The sequence below is a fragment of the Cyprinus carpio genome, chromosome A2, assembly GCF_018340385.1.
Source record: "Cyprinus carpio isolate SPL01 chromosome A2, ASM1834038v1, whole genome shotgun sequence".
In the NCBI taxonomy this organism is placed as follows: domain Eukaryota; kingdom Metazoa; phylum Chordata; class Actinopteri; order Cypriniformes; family Cyprinidae; genus Cyprinus; species Cyprinus carpio.
Genome location: NC_056573.1, coordinates 19,869,105 through 19,890,253, shown reverse-complemented (window position 1 = coordinate 19,890,253; position 21,149 = coordinate 19,869,105). Strand labels below are relative to the sequence as shown.

Below are 21,149 nucleotides of genomic sequence, written 5' to 3'. Positions count from 1 at the left end.
TTCAGGATGGAAGTGCTATTGATGTATTTGGATGAGCTTAAAAGCAGAATCTAGGTGTTCCGAGTCTATGCTGAAAAAATATGAAACAAAAAGATTGATGATTCGCACTCAGGGGTGTATGCAAATTACAGAAAAGATGCTATTTTGCATAAAATTTGCAAATATCAGCTTTAACTCATAAGGAATCTCAGAAGGAAGTTTTATTTCACCAGGTCACTTTAACAGTGTGTGTCCATATTCTTTATTTTTGCTCTCTGATCTATCAATTCTCTCTCTGCCTCCTCACTTCTCTTGTGCTATATGATCTAAAATCCATGAGAACATCTCTGTAGTGACTGCAAAGGGGGAAGTCGTGGCCTAATGGTTAGAGAGTTTGACTCCTGACCCTAAGGTTGTGAGTTCGAGTCTCGGGCTGTTAATACCACGACTGAGGTGCCCTTGAGCAAAGGCACCGAACCCCCAACTGCTCCCCGGGCGTCACAGAATAAATGGCTGCCCACTGCTCTGGGTGTGTGTGTTCACTGCTGTGTGTGTGCACTTTGGATGGGTTAAATGCAGAGCAAAAAAATTCTGAGTATGGGTCACCATACTTGGCTGTATGTCACGTCACTTTCTTTCTTTTTCTGTACAGCCATTACCCATTCCTCCTTTATGTATATCATGTACACATTCTGTTTGCTTTGCATAGGTACAAGCAGTAGTGACTGCAATTTATCTGTATTGTCAAGTGTACAGAAGCCCTTATAATCATCCCTGAACTGAACCTGTTGATTAGCTGGACCACTGTGTGAGAAGAGCTGCCAACTGGAAAGTGCTCTTCAGCGGAGCTGGTGCCGTTGTGGGGTATGGCAATGGTTCAAATGCTGAGAGAGAGGGTTTTTTCAATGACGGCTTCATTATCTTCCTTAACCTACCTATGCAATGTCATCATTTCTCTTTGCTCTCAGTCAAGCCAGACTACCCTGCTGAAGAAAGACCAACCTAAACTGGTTTGTTAATCATAGATCATCTCCCACCCTGGCCAGGCTGAAGTTTTGACTGGATTTAGAAGGGTTTAAGGGACTTTCTTGGAGGCCAGCTATACTAACTTGAGACCAGCTTGGCCAGCCAGGCTAAGAGACCATCTTAAACCAGTTAAGACTGGTTTAAACGGGTATTTTCAGCATAGTGATGCCTTTGGAGCCATTTATTTTGGGTCTTTTTTGTAGTTTACTAGTGAGATAACAGAAAGTAATAGAGTGGAAGTTTGCTATCTTGTCTGCACTTCAGCAGTTTGGGGTCAGTAAGTAATTTTTAAATGTGTCTTAAAAGACTCAATTTAAAACAATACAATTATATAATATTTTAAAATGTAATTTATACGTCTCATGGCAAGCATTGATTTTTAGCAGCCATTATTCCAGTCTTCAGTGTCACATGGACCTTCAGAAACCAGTCTAATATGCTGATTTGATGCTCAAGAAATATTAATAAATTTTAACATGATACTGGAATATTATAAATGTTTTTACTATTACTTTTGAACATTTTTAAATGACCTTGCTAAATAAAAGTAGTAATTAAAAAAAAAACTTAAACATTTGAAATATTGTTTTATTTAAAATCTAACAATGAAAAATATTTTGTGTGTGAGTTAGGTTTAGGGTTAAGGTTAGGGGATAGAAAATATTATTAGTTTTTTAAAAAAATATGTATGAGAGAGAGAGAGAGAGAGAGAGAGAGAGAGAGAGAGAGAGAGAGAAAATCTATCTCTGCAATTCAGTCTGGCTCTGTTGCATTTGGTAACTGGGACTGGCGGTTCTGTTGTTCAAGGTTAGTGACGTGTGAGTGGAAAAGGGGTCAGTAGATCACCTGGTTTATGGGTAGAGTGTCTGTAAGAGGGCCCTGAAATGACAGTCCATCCACCGAGACTCTTCCCTGCTAGCACATCTCTCCACCGTCCCCATACAGTACAACATGCTTGCCAGCAGGAGCATTACATTCACACACATAAATTAGCAACTATCAGCATATGCAAATGAGGGTGACTGGTAGAATCTGTGTCGGGCGGGTGCTTGTGCGGTCGAGACAAGCAGCGACTGTAGCTCGATGCTTTCGATGTTTCTCTCATCATTGCACTCAGGCTTGTTTACCCAACCGTAACAGGATGATGTTTGACACCATGTGACGACGAGAGAGAATTTTACTTTGAAACTAGGGCCTCTAATGTTTCGCTCGCTCTCTGGCTTTGATCTGTTAAATGAAATGCCTCATCCTGAGTAGCACATTGAAGGCACTAACCTCCTCAGATTAAGAGGATGTGCAAATTGCATATCAATTAAAGCGAGTGTTCAAGCTCAGCGCTGTGGTGGCATGGCCATCAGTCACTTTAAAGAGTATTAATACGCGAGGAGTGGGGAAACTTTGGATATGATGATGTGAAGAAGTGTTGTCGAAGAGGGGTAAAGGTGAGAGATATGAGTGCATGCACACAGAGAGTAGCAGGGACTAGATAAGAGGCATCAGGTGGTAAATTGAATTAATCAAATTAATGAATCATGACATCCACGTCCTCGCAACACTTGTGAGCAGTTGTGCTCATGAGGACATCGGATCTTTCTGGCCTTCGTCATGTTCCAGTCTAGTTCCCCGTCTCTTCTCTGTTTCTTAATACTGTCCTGTAGAATGCAAGCATAACGCTTAAATTCAAATAAAATATGAATGGATAAGTAAAATGAAGGATGGAAGGGTTCTAACAAACAAATAATACAAGACATCTTATTTAAGACATTCACGTTTTATTTACAATTGTCATAAAAAAATAATTGGAAGAAATAAAGAGTCCTTTGTATTCTATTATTGCCCCTTATTGCACTGTTATGTAATCTTGCCTACATGTTGTAAAGTATCATCTTCGAATTTGCCCTGTCCAATTAGTGTCCATACGGATATTACATAACTCATAACCTAACTTAAAGTGCAAAATATTTACAATAATATTTTTTATTTAACCACAATGAGTTGTTATATAAATACGGGCTCACAAGTTTTAAATAACAATGTTTGAGTGAAAATGTGGGTAGCTGATATAAAATAATTGGTAACACTTTTTTTTTTCCATTTGTTCCATTACCAGGTTCCATTTGTTAACATTATTTAACTACATAAGTTAACATGAACTAATAATGAAAAATGTTTCTAATGCATTTATTAATCTTAATTAATATTTACTAGTGCATTATTAAAATCAAAAGTTGTATCTGTTAATATTATTTAATGAAATGAAGTTAAAATGACCTAATAATTAACAGTTATATTTTTTACATTTTTAATTTTAATTCAAAAATTGTATTTACATTTTTTTAATTAACATTAACAGTAACAAATATCAGTGGACTCAGCTAATGGACCTCAACGTAAAATGTTACCAAAATAATAAATAATAATAATTTATTATTTGTATTATTAGATTATTTTAGGAACATATTCATTAAATATTAATCTTTTTTTTTATTAAAATTATTTTTAATCATTTGTCACACCACAGGACCACTTAAAATGAGTTTGAAAACAATATGAAATGAAAAATGTGTTGTTGGTGAAATGGACACATTTAAAGTGAAATGAGAGATAAAATTAGAGAAATGGTGAGCAGTTGCAGGAAGGAAGACATACATATATTTTAAACTGAAATCTTTGTTGATGAAACACATTTACAGTTCAGAAGTTCACTTTGAGTTCATGCCGAAACAATGCTGTGTAACTTTGTTTGGCAGCAGTTAGCCGTGGTAAACTAATTTCAGTAGAGTATCGTTAACACGCAGACCACCTTTTTGACTGTGATTAGGAATCACAGCCAGTCCTCGACTGGTTTTCCCTGCTTCATCATGTCTCTCTAGTATCCTTTCTTTCATTTCCCTCTCTCTTCGACTCCATTCCTCTTCTAGCCTGCAGTACATGTGTAGGGAGAAGTGCCATCCCCCGTTCTCCATGAGCATGTCTTCCACACGGTCTAGTAAACCAGAGACCTGCTGTCTGTCCTGGGGTGTCTTGTTGTTAAGAACGTGGTACCTATACCTGCACTTCTCCATTAGCCACTGGAGATCCTTCCCGACTGTCTGGATGTGGTCCTGTATGCTGCAGTCACGCAGACGGTCCCCGAGCGTGAACACGACCATGGTGTGGCGCCACACACCCTCTGTGAGGATCTCCATGCGTTTTTGTAGGGCTGCTTTCTCAGAATGGCTAAAGTGCAGTAAGGGAATGACCAGGAGCAGAATGTGGGGTCCAGGCTCACAGAGCGATAAGGCGTTAAATAGCTCCAGTTTCTCCTGTTTAGGGACCAGGTTCTCGTTGGTGCCCCATCCACAGGCATCCACGACCATCAGCTGTCGGCCCTCAGATTCTCCGTGTGCTACTGCACTTTTTGCTCCACCCCATGTATTAAATGCTTCCTTACCCAGGATTGTGTTGCCCACTGAGCTCTTTCCTGTCCGCTTCTGCCCTACGATTAGTAGCCGAAGAGGGGGGGCAACTTGGTCGTTGCCTGTTGGAAGACAGGTGTTGGTGGGAAAATTAGATTTTGAGTAGACAAAGACCATTTTCTTCAATTTTGAACAGCAAACATAGCATGACTGGCATGGGACACTTACAAAAAATTTCATAATGGCAAAAAAAAAAAAAAGTTCTTTCAGTGCATGTTTACAAAGAAAAGCCATTTTAAAAAACAGGACAGATTGTTGCAAGTCTTGTTTGAATTGTTTTAAGGTAACTTTTAATTATTTTTAAACTCTAAATAAATTCAGTTTACACTGGTTTGCAGTCACATTAACACAAAACATTTCACTCAAATTTAGTATTTCTGTGATCAGAGTTTTGCACAGCCAGTCTCTACCTCAAAAATAAAATAAAATGTAAAATATAAAATAACACTGTATAAATAAAAAAATATTTTAATAATGTATAAATAAAACTGTTATGTTAAACAGTTTTAATGTCCATTAGTACCAGTGTTTTTCAGAACACTTGTAATTCAGTCCGAGCCCATCTGACAGGTTGTCGCAGGTGTACAGTATGTGCAGGTTCCTCACTGATCTGGTCATTTACATGAGAAGGGAGTGACCAGAAATCTCCTCCTATTTCTGGTTTCACAACTACAGATAAGCTTTTTTTAGTTCCTCTCACCCTCAGCAGTGGGGTTCATTGTTTGAGTTGTAAGCTATAAATGTAAGGACATGTTATAAACTAAAGAAAGTTGTATTTACGTTTATTATTATATTGTCATACAAAGCAGGAAAGGCTGTGTGTCAGATGAATGTTATGTTTTTAAGAAGTGACTGCAGTAAAATGGTTGTTTTGGTTATAGAGTCACATGACTGATCATGTCAAGGCCATGAGTGTGAAATGTGCCAAAACGTGACTGAAATGACTTCTCTTGCTTCAGTCAAACAAAATAAACAATGGGCCTTATTCATGATGACACACCAACAGAATGGATAAGACTGTTTTTGTGCAAACTGTCACGTTCAGTTGTATAAGAATGGATTTGTAAAGAATTGATGCAGGGATTTATTCTGCTCATGTTTTATTAACAAGCTCCAGTGGGTGAAATCTCACAGTGAGAATATTTAACCTTTACTAAAAGTACATCCAACAACAGAAATATTGAAAGTCATATGTTGCATTAGATCTAGGTGTAAATAAATATTAAAGGTTGTGCAAAATGTGACCGGTTGCTGTTTTCCTTTGCCCTATAATAGACCAGATTGTTGATTTACTTACTCTGTGTGCCTTTTATTATTAATTATTAATAATATTATTATAAACCTTAACAACAATAAACAATTTAAAAGTTTTTGCACTATTTTTTTTTATTATTTTTTTTGTATAGAATTTTCAGGTTTTTGATACTGTAAATGATACTATGATACACTTTGTTAACTTTTTTTTATGAATAAAGCATGTATTTTAGGTGTTGTGTCTGATCATTTATTTTTGTTTATTTTTTTACTATTTTGAATCACTTTTTTGCAGTTCATTTAAATAGCCCAGCACCCTGCATGTGTCTTAGCTTTCTGAAACCTCCTTTAACTCTGTTTGTCCGGATGCAATTGTGCTTTATTGCTGAAGTCATTGGTGTTAAGGAAGTTAAGTTCCAGACTTCCAGCTTGGAACTACATATGTGTGTGCAATAATTGTTACCAAGAACTGTGAGTGTTGTTTTACTGCAGTATTGTGATTTTAGGATTATTTAGCACATATTTCCGCTCTATGAGTGAGTTTTCTAAATCGTTGCTGGTAAATGATTGGCCAACAGTCATGCTGCCCTGTTTTAAGAACTCGTGGCATTGTTGTGATATTAAAAATGTGTTTTAGTGCTGTTTTGTTCCTCTATTCACTTCCCTGTTTCTTTATAGTCACTTGCCTCTCAGTACTGTGGTAACTTATTTAAACTCACCCCAGAGGAGGAACTGCACACCATGTGAAAGTCAAAGAGCGAAGTGATCTGTAAACAGAGGCCTGGCGGAGGAGCGATGGCCTCGGAGTTTGAATGACTCACATCTTTAGGAGCGAAAAATCGTTTTGGTTTGAGCTGAGGAGAGAACAGATGAAAAGAGGATATGAGAGGAATAAGGAAGGAATATCTGTGGGCTGTAGCTCTGAGCCAAGACACATGGCAGTTATATCCCAGCATGCAGTGCTCTCACTTTGCAATCTCTTTAGAGAGTTTTTTTCTACTGTATGATGAACTTTAAAGGAGTGCTGCTTTTTTGCAAAGCTAAGTGTTGCTTTACCCTCCAGCTGTGTGTGTGTGTGTGTGTGAGAGAGAGAGAGAGAGAGAGAGAGAGAGAGAGAGAGAGAGAGAGAGAAAGAGAGAAAGCGAGACATTCAACCTTTATGTATAATTCGAAAGTCTGTGTCTTCAGTTCAGAGGGCAGAATTCAGTTTCATCATTATTCACTATTAGTAAGGTTTATTTGGACGCACTGTCTGCTTGTTTTATAAATTATGCAAATTGGATAAAGGTACAAACACACCCCAGAATTTGATACTGAATGCAATTGCATGCAGCATTTCTTGAAAAAAAAAAAGAATTCCCTTAAATAAAGCACTGCAATGATGTTTTCTTATATTTTAATATTATTTATGTTGTATTCTATTATATTATTTATTTAGGGCTGTAACGGTTGCTTGTTTACTGCTGCCGCCGGTAGTGCACGTTATGTCACGCATTCTATAACAAGCATAATATGTTTTGGCCAAATAAAACTGGCCAAATACAAACGAGTCGTAACAGGTTTAGTCTGTCTAGTGTCTATACAGGACATTTGAACTCTGTGTTAGTACCTCATAAATAGGACTCAGTTTACTGTCGGGGATTTGTCATGTCGTGTTGTGCCACATCCAGTGTAGCATCACTGATTATAATGAGTTTTATATTATTTTATCGAGCCGCGCCACTCGTGTCCGGTAGACAGGGTGTATTTAAAGAGGTCATATGATGCTGCTAAAAAGAACATTATTTTGTGTATTTGGTGTAATGAAATGTGCAGTTTAAGGTAAAAAAAAAAAAAAAAAAAACATTATTTTCCACATACTTTACATTATTTTTTCTCCTCTATGCCCCGCCTTCTGAACGTGTCGAATTTTCACAAGGCTCATCGCTCTGAAAAGTGGGGTGTGCTGTGATTGGCCAGCTATCCAGCGCATTGTGATTGGCCGAATGCCTCAAGCGTGAGACGGAAATGTCATGTTTTCTTTTGGAAGGCAAAAACAAAGTGTATATATATATATATATCAACACCACGTCACCGGCGGTAGTTGGTCCCATGGTAAAAATCTGCCACCATCATAGCCCTATATTTATTACTTTTTTGAATTGATTTTATTTTTATATTTTCAGCTTTTGTTTTAATTATAGTTTTTTTTTAGTTCTCGTTTTTTTTATTATTATTATTATTGTTTTCAGTTTATTTGTAAATATCTCTTTAGTTTTATTCATATTTTATTTCAGTTTTAGTTTTGCCAATTTTAGTACTCTGACAACTTTAGAGTTTTCCATTTCTCAGTATGTACTGACAGCTGTTTTATTTCTTTGTTATATAGTGTAGGTGCAGTGTATCTTGAGTTTCACATCTTTGTGTTGTTCCTACAGGGGACCCAAATATGAAGCAGCATTTAATTCTTCTACAAAATTATATGGCTCTCATGTTCATGCTTTCCTTGTGTTCTTCACCTCCCCCAGAAACACTCACATATAAACACACACACTGTCCTGTTTTGTGTCATGCCTCTGTGTTTCAGCGCAGTTTCCTCTATATTTCCCCAAACTGTTAACATCTGGTATTAACATCCATCTCAGATGATCAGATCATGAGTGGTCAGCTCTGAATACACAATTCACAATTGTAGTGTAAACTCTAATGGTTTCTGATACTTCCAGTAAAGGATCACGTACCACCTAATCATTGTGACAAAATAAGCACTTGTTTGCTATCTATGGCTTAAAAATAAAGTGAAGCATGTTAAAGTAATACAGCTTCTAGAAAGTGTCACATTTTGCACTGTATTTTTAAAGGGATAGTCCATCCAGAAATGAAAATTCTGTCATCATTTATTCACCTGTGTCATTTCAAACCTGTATGCATTTATTTCTTCAGTGGAACATAAAAGAAGATATTTTTAAGGATGCTGGTAATGAAACAGTGAACAGCCCATGGGCATCATCACTTTTTCTATATACACTTGTATTTGAATTATACATTTGTCATAAATCAAACCAGATGCATTTTGGTAAGGTCATAGATAACAGCTGCATCTACAGAGCCCCACTAGTGTGGTTAGAAACACCTCTCTCAAAGATTTAATGTGAAAGCCATTTGTCATGGTGAATGCCACTAAATGTCAAGGTGGTAAGCGCTTGACAGCTTGTCTTGGTTTTGTATGGGTATGCTGCTTCATTTATTATGTCTAATATTGCACAGTCCTTCTCTGCCAGTGCCAGCGGGCTTTTGCTGATTGCTGCATTATTTGGTCTAATGCATCCGTGTACTTTGTGCACCAGACATACGGTCTGTTTCAAAACTTAGTGAACTGCCTACATAGGCAGTTGACTTTTAAGGGAACAACTTAAGCATCATGGAACCTGTGGGAGATTTGGTGTAAATCTGCAGTGTTATTTTAGTATTGATTATATAGCATTTATTAATATTTTGCATTAGGTCTTATTTTTACATTTTGAGTTTTATAATTTATTTTTAGTTGAAGTTTTAATAATTCTGTTATTTATTGCTTTTGTCATTTTTATATCACTATTTAACTTTATTTTTGTTTTAGTAAGTTTAGTACTTGAATCTAAACTTATTTCAGTTTTTTTTTTTTTTTTTCATTTGTATTTAAATTTAAATTTTTATCTAATAATTATATCCTTATATTTTATTTTAGCTTTATTTTGATTGATGAAATATATTTGTAATAGTTTAAGTTACTGTGATGCTTTAAATATAAAAATACACAACACACATTCTGGGTAAATTAATCACTTTAATTTTCATTAAAACTTGTTGGAATTGAATGAAATCCAAGTTTATTTGTCATTTTTTTATTTATTTACATTTATGCATTTAGCAGACACTTTTATCCAAAGTGACTTACAGTGCATTCAGGCTACACATTATTATTTTATTTTTTTTACCGGTATGTGTGTTCCCTGGGAATTGAACCCACAACCTTTTGCGCTGCTAACGCAATGCTCTACCACTGAGCCACAGAAACACGTTACTTTATATTTTTACATAATAGTTCATACAGTATGTGAATTTCTTTCTTAAGGGATATATTCAGTATTCTCTTATAATTTGACTAAATCTAAGTTTCCTAATTATCTTAAAAGACATCATTAAATTTTAGAACAGCGTTTGAGTCAGGAGTGCACATATAATTGTAATATGTGATATTATGGTTGTTTTCTCTGTTTTATGATTTTTATGTAAAGAAAAAAAACTGTAAAACTTTTGTCTTCATTTTAAGTTTAAAGGGCTTCATTACTAAATAAAACTTCAGATTATGATGCTTATAAATGCTCCATTGCCAACTGGATATTTATAGTATCATTGTGCCAAACATACTTATATACTTATTCAGTATTTGAACAGTATGGATAGCAGATGTGATTGCTTGTACAGTTTGGCTCAGCAAATGAGGCATATGAAGGCTAGGGTGACCGTATCACTCTCCTTGCTGTCCATCTCAGCCGAAGCCATTACTGGACAGAGGCTCACATGGGCCTTCATGTGTACCGAGTCCGACCACATAAAACTTGCATTAGTGCTGCATAATGCATGATTCCACGAAACGCTGCGCATTCTCTCATGATCCAAAGTCATTGCTATTGTGTGATATTGCTTGCGGTGCTTAGAAAAGCGGGCAAGTGAAGCGTTCAGTACAAAGTGGAAGAATTCACCCAGAACTTTAGTTATTTTGGTATTGATCTGAATTTAATGCTTTAAAGATTTTCTCCCTCTGTATTTGATGTACATTGTTTGCCAAGGTTAATCATGCAGAAAGAGACACTCAAATGCGGCAATAAGAACAGGAAACGGTAATAGTCCATTGTGGTCTATTATGAATAGCAGTTATAGTTCAGAGCACAACAATATGGATGGCCTGACGATAATTTTGTGAGAATTTCAAGCAGTCATCATTTTCCAACAAAAGAAAACTTTTATATTAAACTGGAAAATGTCATAATTACTTTTAAATTACCTAGAAGTTATTGTTACTTTATTGTTACTTTACTAAAACCATTATTAACCATATTGATAAATTCTAACCTAAAAATTATTGTTGTGTGTATGTGTATATATAAAATTTTATTTTTATTTTTTTAATGGGGTGAGTGAGAATGTTGAGAAAACAAGTTGCTGTTAAACATATGATTTCTTACAAATTTATACTAGGCCTTGGGTAGTACAGAATTATTAAAGGGAGATGAGAAACATTAAAGACTGATTATGGATAGCTTGTCAGAGACATTCCTGACATTTTTGTCCCACAGTGAGACTGAGGGAAGCAGCACACACATAATCCGCTGAAGGTGACGCGTTTTGATCCATATACTCAAGCACAAACCCAAAGCAAACAAACATGAATCTCTCTGTTAAGCTCACACACAATGGGTGTGCTATACTCACCTATGGTGCTCAGAGGGAAAGGTTATTTTAAGTTAGCCCACCCCTCACTGAAAGGAAGCAATAAAATTGTAATGCTAATTGAGTAAGGTGTAGAATTAGTATCTGAATCATTCAGAGTTTCCTGATTTAGAATAATGAAGTGGGAAGCTTTGAATTTGCTTCTGGTTCTGTTCATTTATAGCCACATGTCTACAGAGAGAGGATGCCCGCTCTTCCCGCTGCGCCCCGTGATTCATTACCTGCGGCTGATATTAGAATGTAGTGACTCATTTATGTCTTAAATTGACTATTATCTGAGTGTCTAAAAGTCAATTCTCCTGCTGGGGCATATTAACGGTTTGCTGATCTGGTATATTTGAGGTTGTGAATTACGGCTGTTATGGGCCTTGGTGCTAATATGTCCTTGACTGGGCAGTGTGATCAGGTCTGCTTGATGCATTTACATTTATGCATTTAGCAGACGGTTTTATCCAAAGCAACTTACAGTGCTTTCTGGCTTTTTTTTTTAACTTGTTTGTTGGGTGTGGATCGAACAAACTTTTTTTTTGATTGCTAGATGATTTATCTATGAATGAAAGGAAGGAATGCATTACTGTTTAATTGTTTCAAATTGTGTTTTTTGCTAGGAAAAAGTGGAGTAATCCAACCAAAATGAAAATTCTGTTATTCACTCATCCTCACTTCTTTGAATGACGTCGTCTTCTCACTTCCTGAATCACGTCTTTTCTTCTGATGAATACAAAAGGAGAAATTTACAGCAGATTGTCCAAACTGCTCTTTTGCATGCAAGGAGATTTAATGATGACTATGGCTGTCAAGCTATTTTTTTAAAGGTAACAAATTCTAAGTTCCTCACAGAAAGCTATCATAAGGTATCAGAAGACTTCGAATATAGTGCACAAGTAATATTATGATGAATTTGTTGCTTTTTTTTTTTAATCCTTTTTGGAATTTAATAGCTCCTTGTCACCATCCAGTTTAATTACAGAAAAAAAGCAGCTCTGGCATTTTTCTTAAGATCTTATTTGTTGCAGAAGAAAATCAGTCATAAAGGTTTGTGACAACGTGAAGGTGAGGAAATTGACAGAATTTGCATTTCTGGATGAACTATAATTTTAAATACACTCCAAATGATTTTCTACATCTTTTCTATTATCTACATACAGAGCGCTGAGTGTTAGTCATTGAGACTTCAGGACTCATTTGGATCTCTATATCTGAGTCTCTGTTTCTCTGCTGCTCAAAGGCTACTGGGAAATATAAACTTGTGCTTCCAACTTTGTCTGAGTGCTGTTGGGAATCTGTGGGTGGATGGTGTGTATCTGGCTCCTGCACATTGCCTGTGTGTGTTTATGTATATCTCAGTTGCTTTCTATCGTTTATACTGTGTCTTTGATTAAAGTTTTAAACTAAACAGACCCTGTGTTAGCATTCAGGGCTGACTGAAACACATATTGCACATTTCATAAAAATGTCCTGTCAGTTTTCTAAGTCTGGCTCCATTACATACTGTCTGGATATTATATTGGGCCTCCAAAGAGAACGCTCTGCCATTGGTCGGAGCCTGTTTCTGGATACGAGTCCAGTCTGTGATGAATCTGTCTATTACAAAACTAACCATTCCTGCTAGAGAGTTTCCCTTCCCATGTGCCCTTCCCTCTGCAACCACCTGTCATCATGACAAAACTGTTTACCTGGCCTCCCCAAACCCTGCTGTGTCCACTCGATCATTTGCCGGCTTTAATCTCATCCAAAGTCCAGCTGTGTTGAGCGGTGAATACCGCTGGATGGATCCAGGGAATGAGGCTGGGGATGGGCATCTGGCATCTGCCACGATCAATATTCGGCTACAGTCCATTTTGCTGACTGTGTGAAAACTCAGTGGTCATTCTGCTTGTACAGTAGATGGGGATCTGTAATGCCTGAAATGGATTCAAGTGATGTGTCTTGGACTTGATGGCCTCTAAAAAAGTGTGAGGGTGTGTAAATGATGGCAGAATAAGTGTAAAAGACGATAAGAAATTGTTTAGAGATTTTAAATGTAGCCAAACTTGGTCTCAGATTATTTCTGAGGATTTTTTGCTATGTAAAATGTTGACATTCTTATCTTCCTGATGATTCTGGTCTGCAGCTCTACAAGGGAGTGTCTGAAGCATTTTCATTTCTGTGTGCCGATATAAGTTCACTGGGTGCAGTGAACTGGTCGATTGATTTAACTAATTGAAACATAATAGCTCAGTCATCAGTTGGCTTCTGAGCAAATGTTGGCCGTCTTGCTTTTTGTGTGTCCATTGTCATATTAGGTTTGAGGTATTTGTTCTTTTGGCTGTCCACTATGCCCATAGAGAGTTCACATCTTTTGAAGCTGCAGGGGTCAGGCATGCTGACCTCACAGCGTGTATCCGTGCACAGATCACAGCCTCAGGGGAGGAACTGTAGACATAGACAGTCAGAGAGAGTGAGACTGCACTTTAAAAGACTAGCCCACAGCATCTCATGAACACTGCACCACCGCTGACCTTTCTAAGAGCACTTTCAGTGGAAAATTACAGCTTCTGGGACCAGAGACTAATGAACTTATGACCTCATCCTGCGTGTTCAGTGCATGACCAATTGTCTCAGAAATAATTACTTTTAATCCACTTTTCTATTAAAATGTCTTTTCTGACAAAAATCATGGTTGATGTATTTTTCAGTTCATCTATCACATAACTATATATACTGTACAATGAAGACGATTGATAGAGATCTCGCTGTGTTGTGTGTATCGCAGAATATAAATATAACTGTGCAGCTCAGGTTTGCTGATAGTTATTGAATTAAAAAAATCTTAATGCAGTGTACTTGCATTTTGTCACACCCCTGAAATTACTGCATTTTAATGGTCAAAAACACAAAATAATGGCAAAATACCCAGTCTTTTTGTAGCAACAATCATTTTGTGAAGGTAAACAGTTGGTAAAGAAATCGGATGCATGTCAAATGATTAGAGCCATGCATTAGGTCTTAAAGTGACAGCAGCCTTAAATGCCTGCTGTTGTCTGTGTATATAATGTTAATCGTACAACAAAAGACAAAGATAAAATCACTTACTGCTGTTAACTGAATAACTTTTGTAGATTTACTAATAATTAGTGTAAGTTATTTGTATCTTTCTTACATTGTATTTGTCTTATTGTTTGTAGTTTAAGTCTTTGCATTTCATTGTGGGCCTTTAGTTGGTCATCAAGGTATTCAATGGATACAGTAAATCTACAGTATATTACCAGTATGCTTACGTTCTGTGCCCAATCATTACATTGTTAAACGACCTCCCTATGCTTATTTTTTGTGTTTAATTTAGTAAGTGGTGTCCAGGTATCATCTTTAACATCATTACATCAAATAAAGAGTGAAGAAGGGGGGACATACTGTACTGCATACTGTATTTCTAGTAGAAAAATGGTATCGCTTCGCATGTATGATTCTGTGCCTGTGTGATCACAGCAGGTTTGTTTGTTACTGTAAAATTTCATGTTCTGAAGTATCACTACCATTAGGCTTAGTCAAATACTTGACCTGGCTGAGTATAGTAAAATCCACTGTTACATAACTGAATTATTAATGAACGTGAGTTTTATGAGTCACCATGTTCAAGGGCAGTAAAGCCTCCATCATGACCGCAACCACAACAGTGTGTTTTAATATGAGGTTGGGAGTACGTGGTGAACTAAGCTCTGAGTACATCTACACCTAATTACCTGGGTGTTATGCATGATTTAGCTAAGTGGATCATTTACGGTTGATAATGAATCGCTCAGGGTGGAATGATTATTGAGTCGATGTTTGAGCCGCAGCGTAGAATCCTCATCAGAGAGAGTTCATCTAGGCAGAGCTGCAGTTAGTTTGAGTGTTATGCTGTAATGATCGCTTGTGTACTCACTCATTCTGTGGGAGGATCACAGGCCTCTCAACGTGACCACCGCAAATCTTTCAATTTACCAGGCACAGACATTAATCAGTTCACAATGATTTAATCGAATTACACCACTGAGTTTGATCTCCACGAAACATTTCCTCTCAGGCTGCTTTCTGTAGCCGGGTGCAAAGCTTTTGCAGAAGGTTCCACATGCCGCCTCCTCCCTCTTTCCTGCCCTGGTGCAGGTCATAGAAAGTGTCAGACCCCCTTTGTGAGGCTGCAGCACCCCTGCTGAGTACAGAGGGTGAATTAATTGGATTTACAAAATGTGATGCTTTGATATTTACCGTATGAATCCCATTGCTTGTCTTGCAACCACAAGAAATTGCTTTTTGGAACAGCACTGTGTCGGACTGAAATAGATGCAGTTCTCTCTCCTCTTCTGCACCAGGGCTCATACCTAATGGAGGAGTCAGAGACGGAGCTTGATGATTTGTTAAACACGCAAGTTCGAAAAATTGTGTTTTATTTGTGCAAGTAGAGAAACAGAATGGTTTGCATGGACACAGTCACTGGAGAGCCATCACTCACAGTAGTTTTAGACAGTGTGTAATGAGTGTGTAACGCATGTTTCTCCAGCTGTGTGCACTTTTGGTCCTTTACTTTTGGAAGTTAAACTTCTTGAAAAACCATTCACACTCTCAACAGTTTATTTAATTTGTCTGCTAACAATGTCAACAGTTAATATGCATGTATCATAGAATAAATAATTCCCTGAACTGTCATAAAAAAGGCAAATGACATTGTGTATTCTGTGGTGGAAGTTATTATAATTTTATTTCTTTTTTTTTTCTTTTTTTTTTTTTACATTTTATTTATGTCTAATTTTAATATATATATATATATATATATACAATACACCATATAATCAATACAATTATTTTATTTAATATTAAGCTTATAAAATATATATTTATTTTTATGATTGAAATATATATTTGAATATTGAAAGTCTTGGCTCTGTGCCAAGTATAAAACAGTAAAATTTATAAATACAAACATTTGAGAAGTAACAATTATAAAGGCATGCTAAACATCTTTGATGTGACCTTCATGTAACAAATTGAAAAAAAAAAGTCCTGTTAGTTGACTATCTGCTTGACTTCCTGGGTACTTTAAATCATCAATCAAATGTTTTTACTCACTGTTTTCTCTCAAGTGTCATTTGTTCATCTGGCATGCATTCTGTAATTCTATCAGTTTTTCCATTTCAACTTTTTCCTCAAATTGTGCAAAATGATTTGTAACTACTTCAGAAATATGTAGTGAGTGATATTTTTGCACTAGAAAAAATCCTCTAGTGCAGTCATTTTTCCTAACTCATTTATAATTTTACTGTTTTTAGCACTACAGTTTAACCATATGGATTTATGTGTGTGAGCTTTCCTGTGAGATCATACCGACTACTGCCGTGTGGAAAGAAAACCAAAATTTCCCAGCATGAACTGCTGTAGTCTGTTTTATCAACCATTTTATTAGGTTGTTCTGAGAGTCTGATAACATGCACAATGGAATCACATTGATATATCTGAGCCATGTAATCACATTTATTGTGTATAACTCGCATCAGTATGATTTGTTGCCATATGCGGCATGTAGGCAGTGCTTTAATGTGATTGAGTAGCGACGGGGAGCAGCCTGAGGATCAGAGCAAGTGACAGGTCACCGTGTGTGTTGTGTATTTCACTGACATGATTACAGTCTTCAGACTAACCTTGGGCTTGCTGGCCTTTGCGTGTTCATACGTGGGCTGGAAATGAAAAATTATTCCATTACTGCAGTAGAGCACTATGTCCGTGCTTTGATCCATCTGTCACTTATGACCCTGACTGTCAGTCTCCTCTCTCTCATCCCCGTCCCACACCCGCCCACTGGGTACAGCTGGATCTCATCTACACTTGCCATCTGCCTCTTTATGAGACATGCTGGACTTACTGGTGATGCGACTCTTTCTAAATATATTTAGAAGGAAGTGAGTGTTTTGTAATGTTTTTGGTCTGCTTTGATTTAACTGGATCATTCATTAGCTACTGAATAATACATAATTATTGTGGTGACAACACTGTTGAATATGAATATTTTTAATATTCTACCACTCTCTGAAATACTTAATTTTAATTTCAGTCAGACACGTGAACTATTTGCGTGACACAAATAATTTTAGAAAAATATTTAATATAAAATCATTTTATTTTAGTAATAATTATAATAATAATCAAATTATTATTATTATAATGGTTTATCAGTCTTTATATGACAACATTAATAAATTACACACAAAATGATTATTATTATTATAAAATAAAAAAAATTAAAACATTTAATGCTTTTTTAAGACTAAAAGTGATTGTAAATATTTTGGTATAATGACGGTTAATTTTAGAAAAATATGTAATAATATATAATAATATTTAATAGTAATAGTTAATAATGATGATAATACAGTTTATCAAACCTTATGCAACAACAATAACAAATAATGAAAAAAAGAGTGAATTTAAGCATTAGAAAATTATAATGAACAGTATAAAATGGATATTTATTAGGAGATTTGTTAAAGATGTAACAGTACTTTATTTAAATTTGAACTCTAAGTAAGTGTAAGATGTATGCGGTGTTGATGGGGATTTTTTGGAAAGTTGAAAACATTTTTGCAATTCTGTTTGGTGACACTGGAGGCACAGAAAATGTGCATTAAAAGTATTAACTCACTGAGTGCAACATTTGACAAACAACAACTTAAGCTTGAAAAACCTTTGCTTTGTGTCATTAAATCAATTCACTCTGTGCGAAGGGCTCCATAGGGATCCATTGTTTCATTTTAACTTCTTGTTGTGGTGAATATTTGCATTATGAGAGGGCATTACAATGCTCATGCTGCCAGGATGGAGGAAGACATAACTCACGACATGTTCTGTGTGGGACTCCATCACAGCTATAAATATTCAATGTGGGTGCTTGCATTATGCCAGTGCAGCTGTATAACTATTCCTGTTTTGATTGTTAGCCACACATACTTACTACTAACCATTAGTCTGTCACAATCTCTTACTCTGATTGGCCAGCTAGAGTGAACAGGCTCTGACTCTGATTTGATTAGTCATATCAGCCCAGGTCCTGATAAAGACCTGATAGTCAACAGAGGAGATGTGGCATCTTGTCCAGATGGAGCCGTGGCTGTTTTTGTGTTTGTCGGTATGTAATCTTGGCTGGAACTGCGGCTGACTCAAAGCAGATGGGTGGCGGCAGACTCCTCTGTGAGGCAGCGGCTGTGTTGATGGATACCGAGCTCCAGTGGCAAGATCCATCCATTATTGAACTGCTCTCTCAGCTTATGTAGAGGAGCAAGATGCCCAAACACACACTGGATCACACACTGGGGCTTTTAAAGGAACAACTTAATGTAAAATGAAAATCCAGTCACCATTTACTCACCGTCATGTTGTTCTAAACCTGTATGACTGTCATTTGTTTCTGTGAAATACAAAAGGAGAAATTTTAAATAATTTCATGGTCACTCTTATCTGTTGACTGAGCCTTTTAACTTTCAAAAAGATGAGAAATCGACATAAACTTACCATAAAAGTAGTCCATATGACCACAAATGTTTTAAAGGCACGCCAGTACCTTTGTGTGAGACATTTTACATCAGAAGTTATGAAGTTATGAAGTTTTGTACCTGGTATGGGAAAAGTAAGGGAGTCTTTTTTGTGAATCATTCTTCACTGTTCAATGAATCAGTCGATCTGGTTCATAAAATCACTCTGAATGATTTGTTCACAAATTGGTCCAATTCATTAAAAAATCATTCTTTTGAGTTGGATTTTTTCCCCCAGATAAATTTAATTTGGTTCATGGAAATGGTATGAATTATTTGTTCAGGAATTGGTCCAATTTGTTAACAAATAATTTTTTTTTTTTTTTTTTTTTTTTTGTTAGTTCTATGTAGGGGGCTTGAATCTCTTATGAATCTTTTCAATGAATCAACTGATCTGAAGTCGGAATTATTAGTGAAATTGGTCCAGTTCATCAGACCAATTCTGCGAACAAGATCAATTGATTCATTGAAAATACAGAAGAATGATTCATTCGCAGTATATCCTTATACATATTCTATGTAATCTTTCTTTGGGGATCTTTTCAGTGTATCAACTCTGGTTTACGGAATCGGTTTAAATAATTTGTTCATGAATAAACAGATTCCCGATTCTCGAATTTAACATTACTTCTCGAGTTAACGCCTCACACTAACGTATGACTTGTATGGAGCTGTATGTACCACTTAACAATACTTTAATGGTGCTTTTGTGTCCTTTTTGAAGCTTGGAGCACCAATGATGGGACAATTTGACATCTTTTGACAAATTGCAATTTTCATCGTTTGGATGAAATATCACTTCAAAGACTTGCAACTTTGTTTTGGTCTCAATAGACAATTATGTTGCCTTCAGTCTGTGTGCATTAGAATTTCCCTTTTTGAATCCAATTCTAACAGATGTTTTTCTTCGTCTCTCTCCAGCGGAGCCTCTTCCCCTGATGGACCTGTGTCGACGTGCAGCGCGGGTGGCTCTGGGACGAGAGCGCCTACAGGAGATCGAGACATTGCCTTTGCCCCAATCTCTGAAGAATTACCTCCAGTATCAGTGAGAGCACGGGCCCTCACAAAGAGACGCACACACACGGACACAGAGAGGAAGCCTGAGGCACTACTATAGCGCCACCATCAGGTCGCAGAAGGAAAATGTTTACATTGTGGCTCACTGGTGGAATCTTAAATTAGTTTTTTTGTTTTGTTTTTCAGTTTTTATTATCCTCTTTATGAGTTGTTTAAATTATTGATGGCTTTGGAAGAAGCCCGAGGGACAGTGTGACGCAGAGCTAGAGCGGCGGCTCAACAGACCTGCAGCGCCTCCAGGTGTACATCTCGCCCTGAAGAATAAAACAGGAAGCGACGTTTCAGAAAGCACATTAACCTTGGGATGCCTTTGAAAGCCCACACAGTTATAATCCTTCCTCTTTCCCTGGGTGTAAGCCTGTAGAGCACAGTCATCAGACACAGGAGACCGAGACGGCCACAGGTCGGAATCCACCACACCGGAGCCTCAGCAGAAGAAACAACCCCTGGAAGGTGTCGATGCGGTGCAAGTACCTTCACACAGAACCACCAGGGGACGGTTACATGACCAACAGCAACCATTTTTCCTTTTTTTTTTTCTGGGATGGACGTGTATTCCTGAGGACACACGTGCGTATGGAAAAAAAGACCAACAATCATATACGGATTTCACTTATTTTTGTTCTCTGTGGGCTTGAGTCACTTTTCTATCTGATTTTAATGTCAGTGTGAGATTTCAGTTGATGATGATTTTATCAAGATGTTTGGCTATCGTTTAATTTTATTTATCAGGTTCTAGTTCCTTTTTAATGAACTGAGGATGTGCGAGCGAGCACATAGATATCGAACATGATCATACACTCGTCACATATGGACTTTCTATTTTAAACTGGGATGCTGCTTTTATTATTATGATGATTATTATTATTCTGTCTGAACGCTCAGATAGAAGTCTGGTTTTTCAGAGGCACACAGTGGAATGTAAAGATCTTGCTAGCGTTAGCATATTTGAAATGTGAATAAAAGCCAAGTGAATGAGAAGGATGTTGTTGACAGTTTTTTCGGAGACTGAGTTTTTTCTATGCCCAGATGTGTTTCAGCGTTCTCAATGAATACGAATATGTGCATTCTTGAGGACAGAAGGGCCTATTTACATAACACCACTTATTTTCCTCGACTAATGTTCCACTGAGAGTTCACTCATTTCCCACTTTTCTCTCTCTCCTGTCTGACTCCCACTCCATCATAGTCTGAGGCTGAAAAGTATTATCTAACCTAAATCTGTGAAGAATTGGATCACTCTTCTCACGCTCCGCTCAGGTTCGTGGGAGGTTTTTAAACAGTCACTAACCGCAGGTGCTTTCAGTAATCCAGACCTCCCTTGTGTTCTTAATCACTCAGTCAT

The 21,149-nt window shown here is 36.9% G+C and overlaps 2 protein-coding genes across 5 annotated transcripts in view; one reads left to right on the top strand and one right to left on the bottom strand.

Annotated features, from left to right (window-relative positions):
• LOC109104887 (SPRY domain-containing SOCS box protein 4-like) overlaps nucleotides 1–20,785 on the top strand; it is a 70,110-nt gene extending 49,325 nt beyond the window's left edge. For all 4 annotated transcript variants that reach the window (XM_042777704.1, XM_042777714.1, XM_019118212.2 and 1 more), the window contains exon 3: nucleotides 19,649–20,785. In XM_042777704.1, the coding sequence (XP_042633638.1) occupies nucleotides 19,649–19,776 (128 nt within the window). In that variant the 3' untranslated portion in view covers nucleotides 19,777–20,785. The remainder of the gene's footprint in view (nucleotides 1–19,648) is intronic.
• Nucleotides 3,499–4,595, bottom strand: zgc:136870 (uncharacterized protein LOC664693 homolog). The gene has a single exon (XM_019077339.2). It carries the CDS (start codon nucleotides 4,578–4,580, stop codon nucleotides 3,759–3,761), a length of 822 nt encoding a protein of 273 aa, XP_018932884.1. The 5' UTR covers nucleotides 4,581–4,595; the 3' UTR covers nucleotides 3,499–3,758.
• Nucleotides 20,786–21,149: the final 364 nt, after the last annotated feature.

Bases quoted from the DNA above. Each gene is read 5' to 3' on its own strand.
- zgc:136870 (XM_019077339.2), bottom strand. From the start codon at position 4,580: ATGGTCTTTGTCTACTCAAAATCTAATTTTCCCACCAACACCTGTCTT.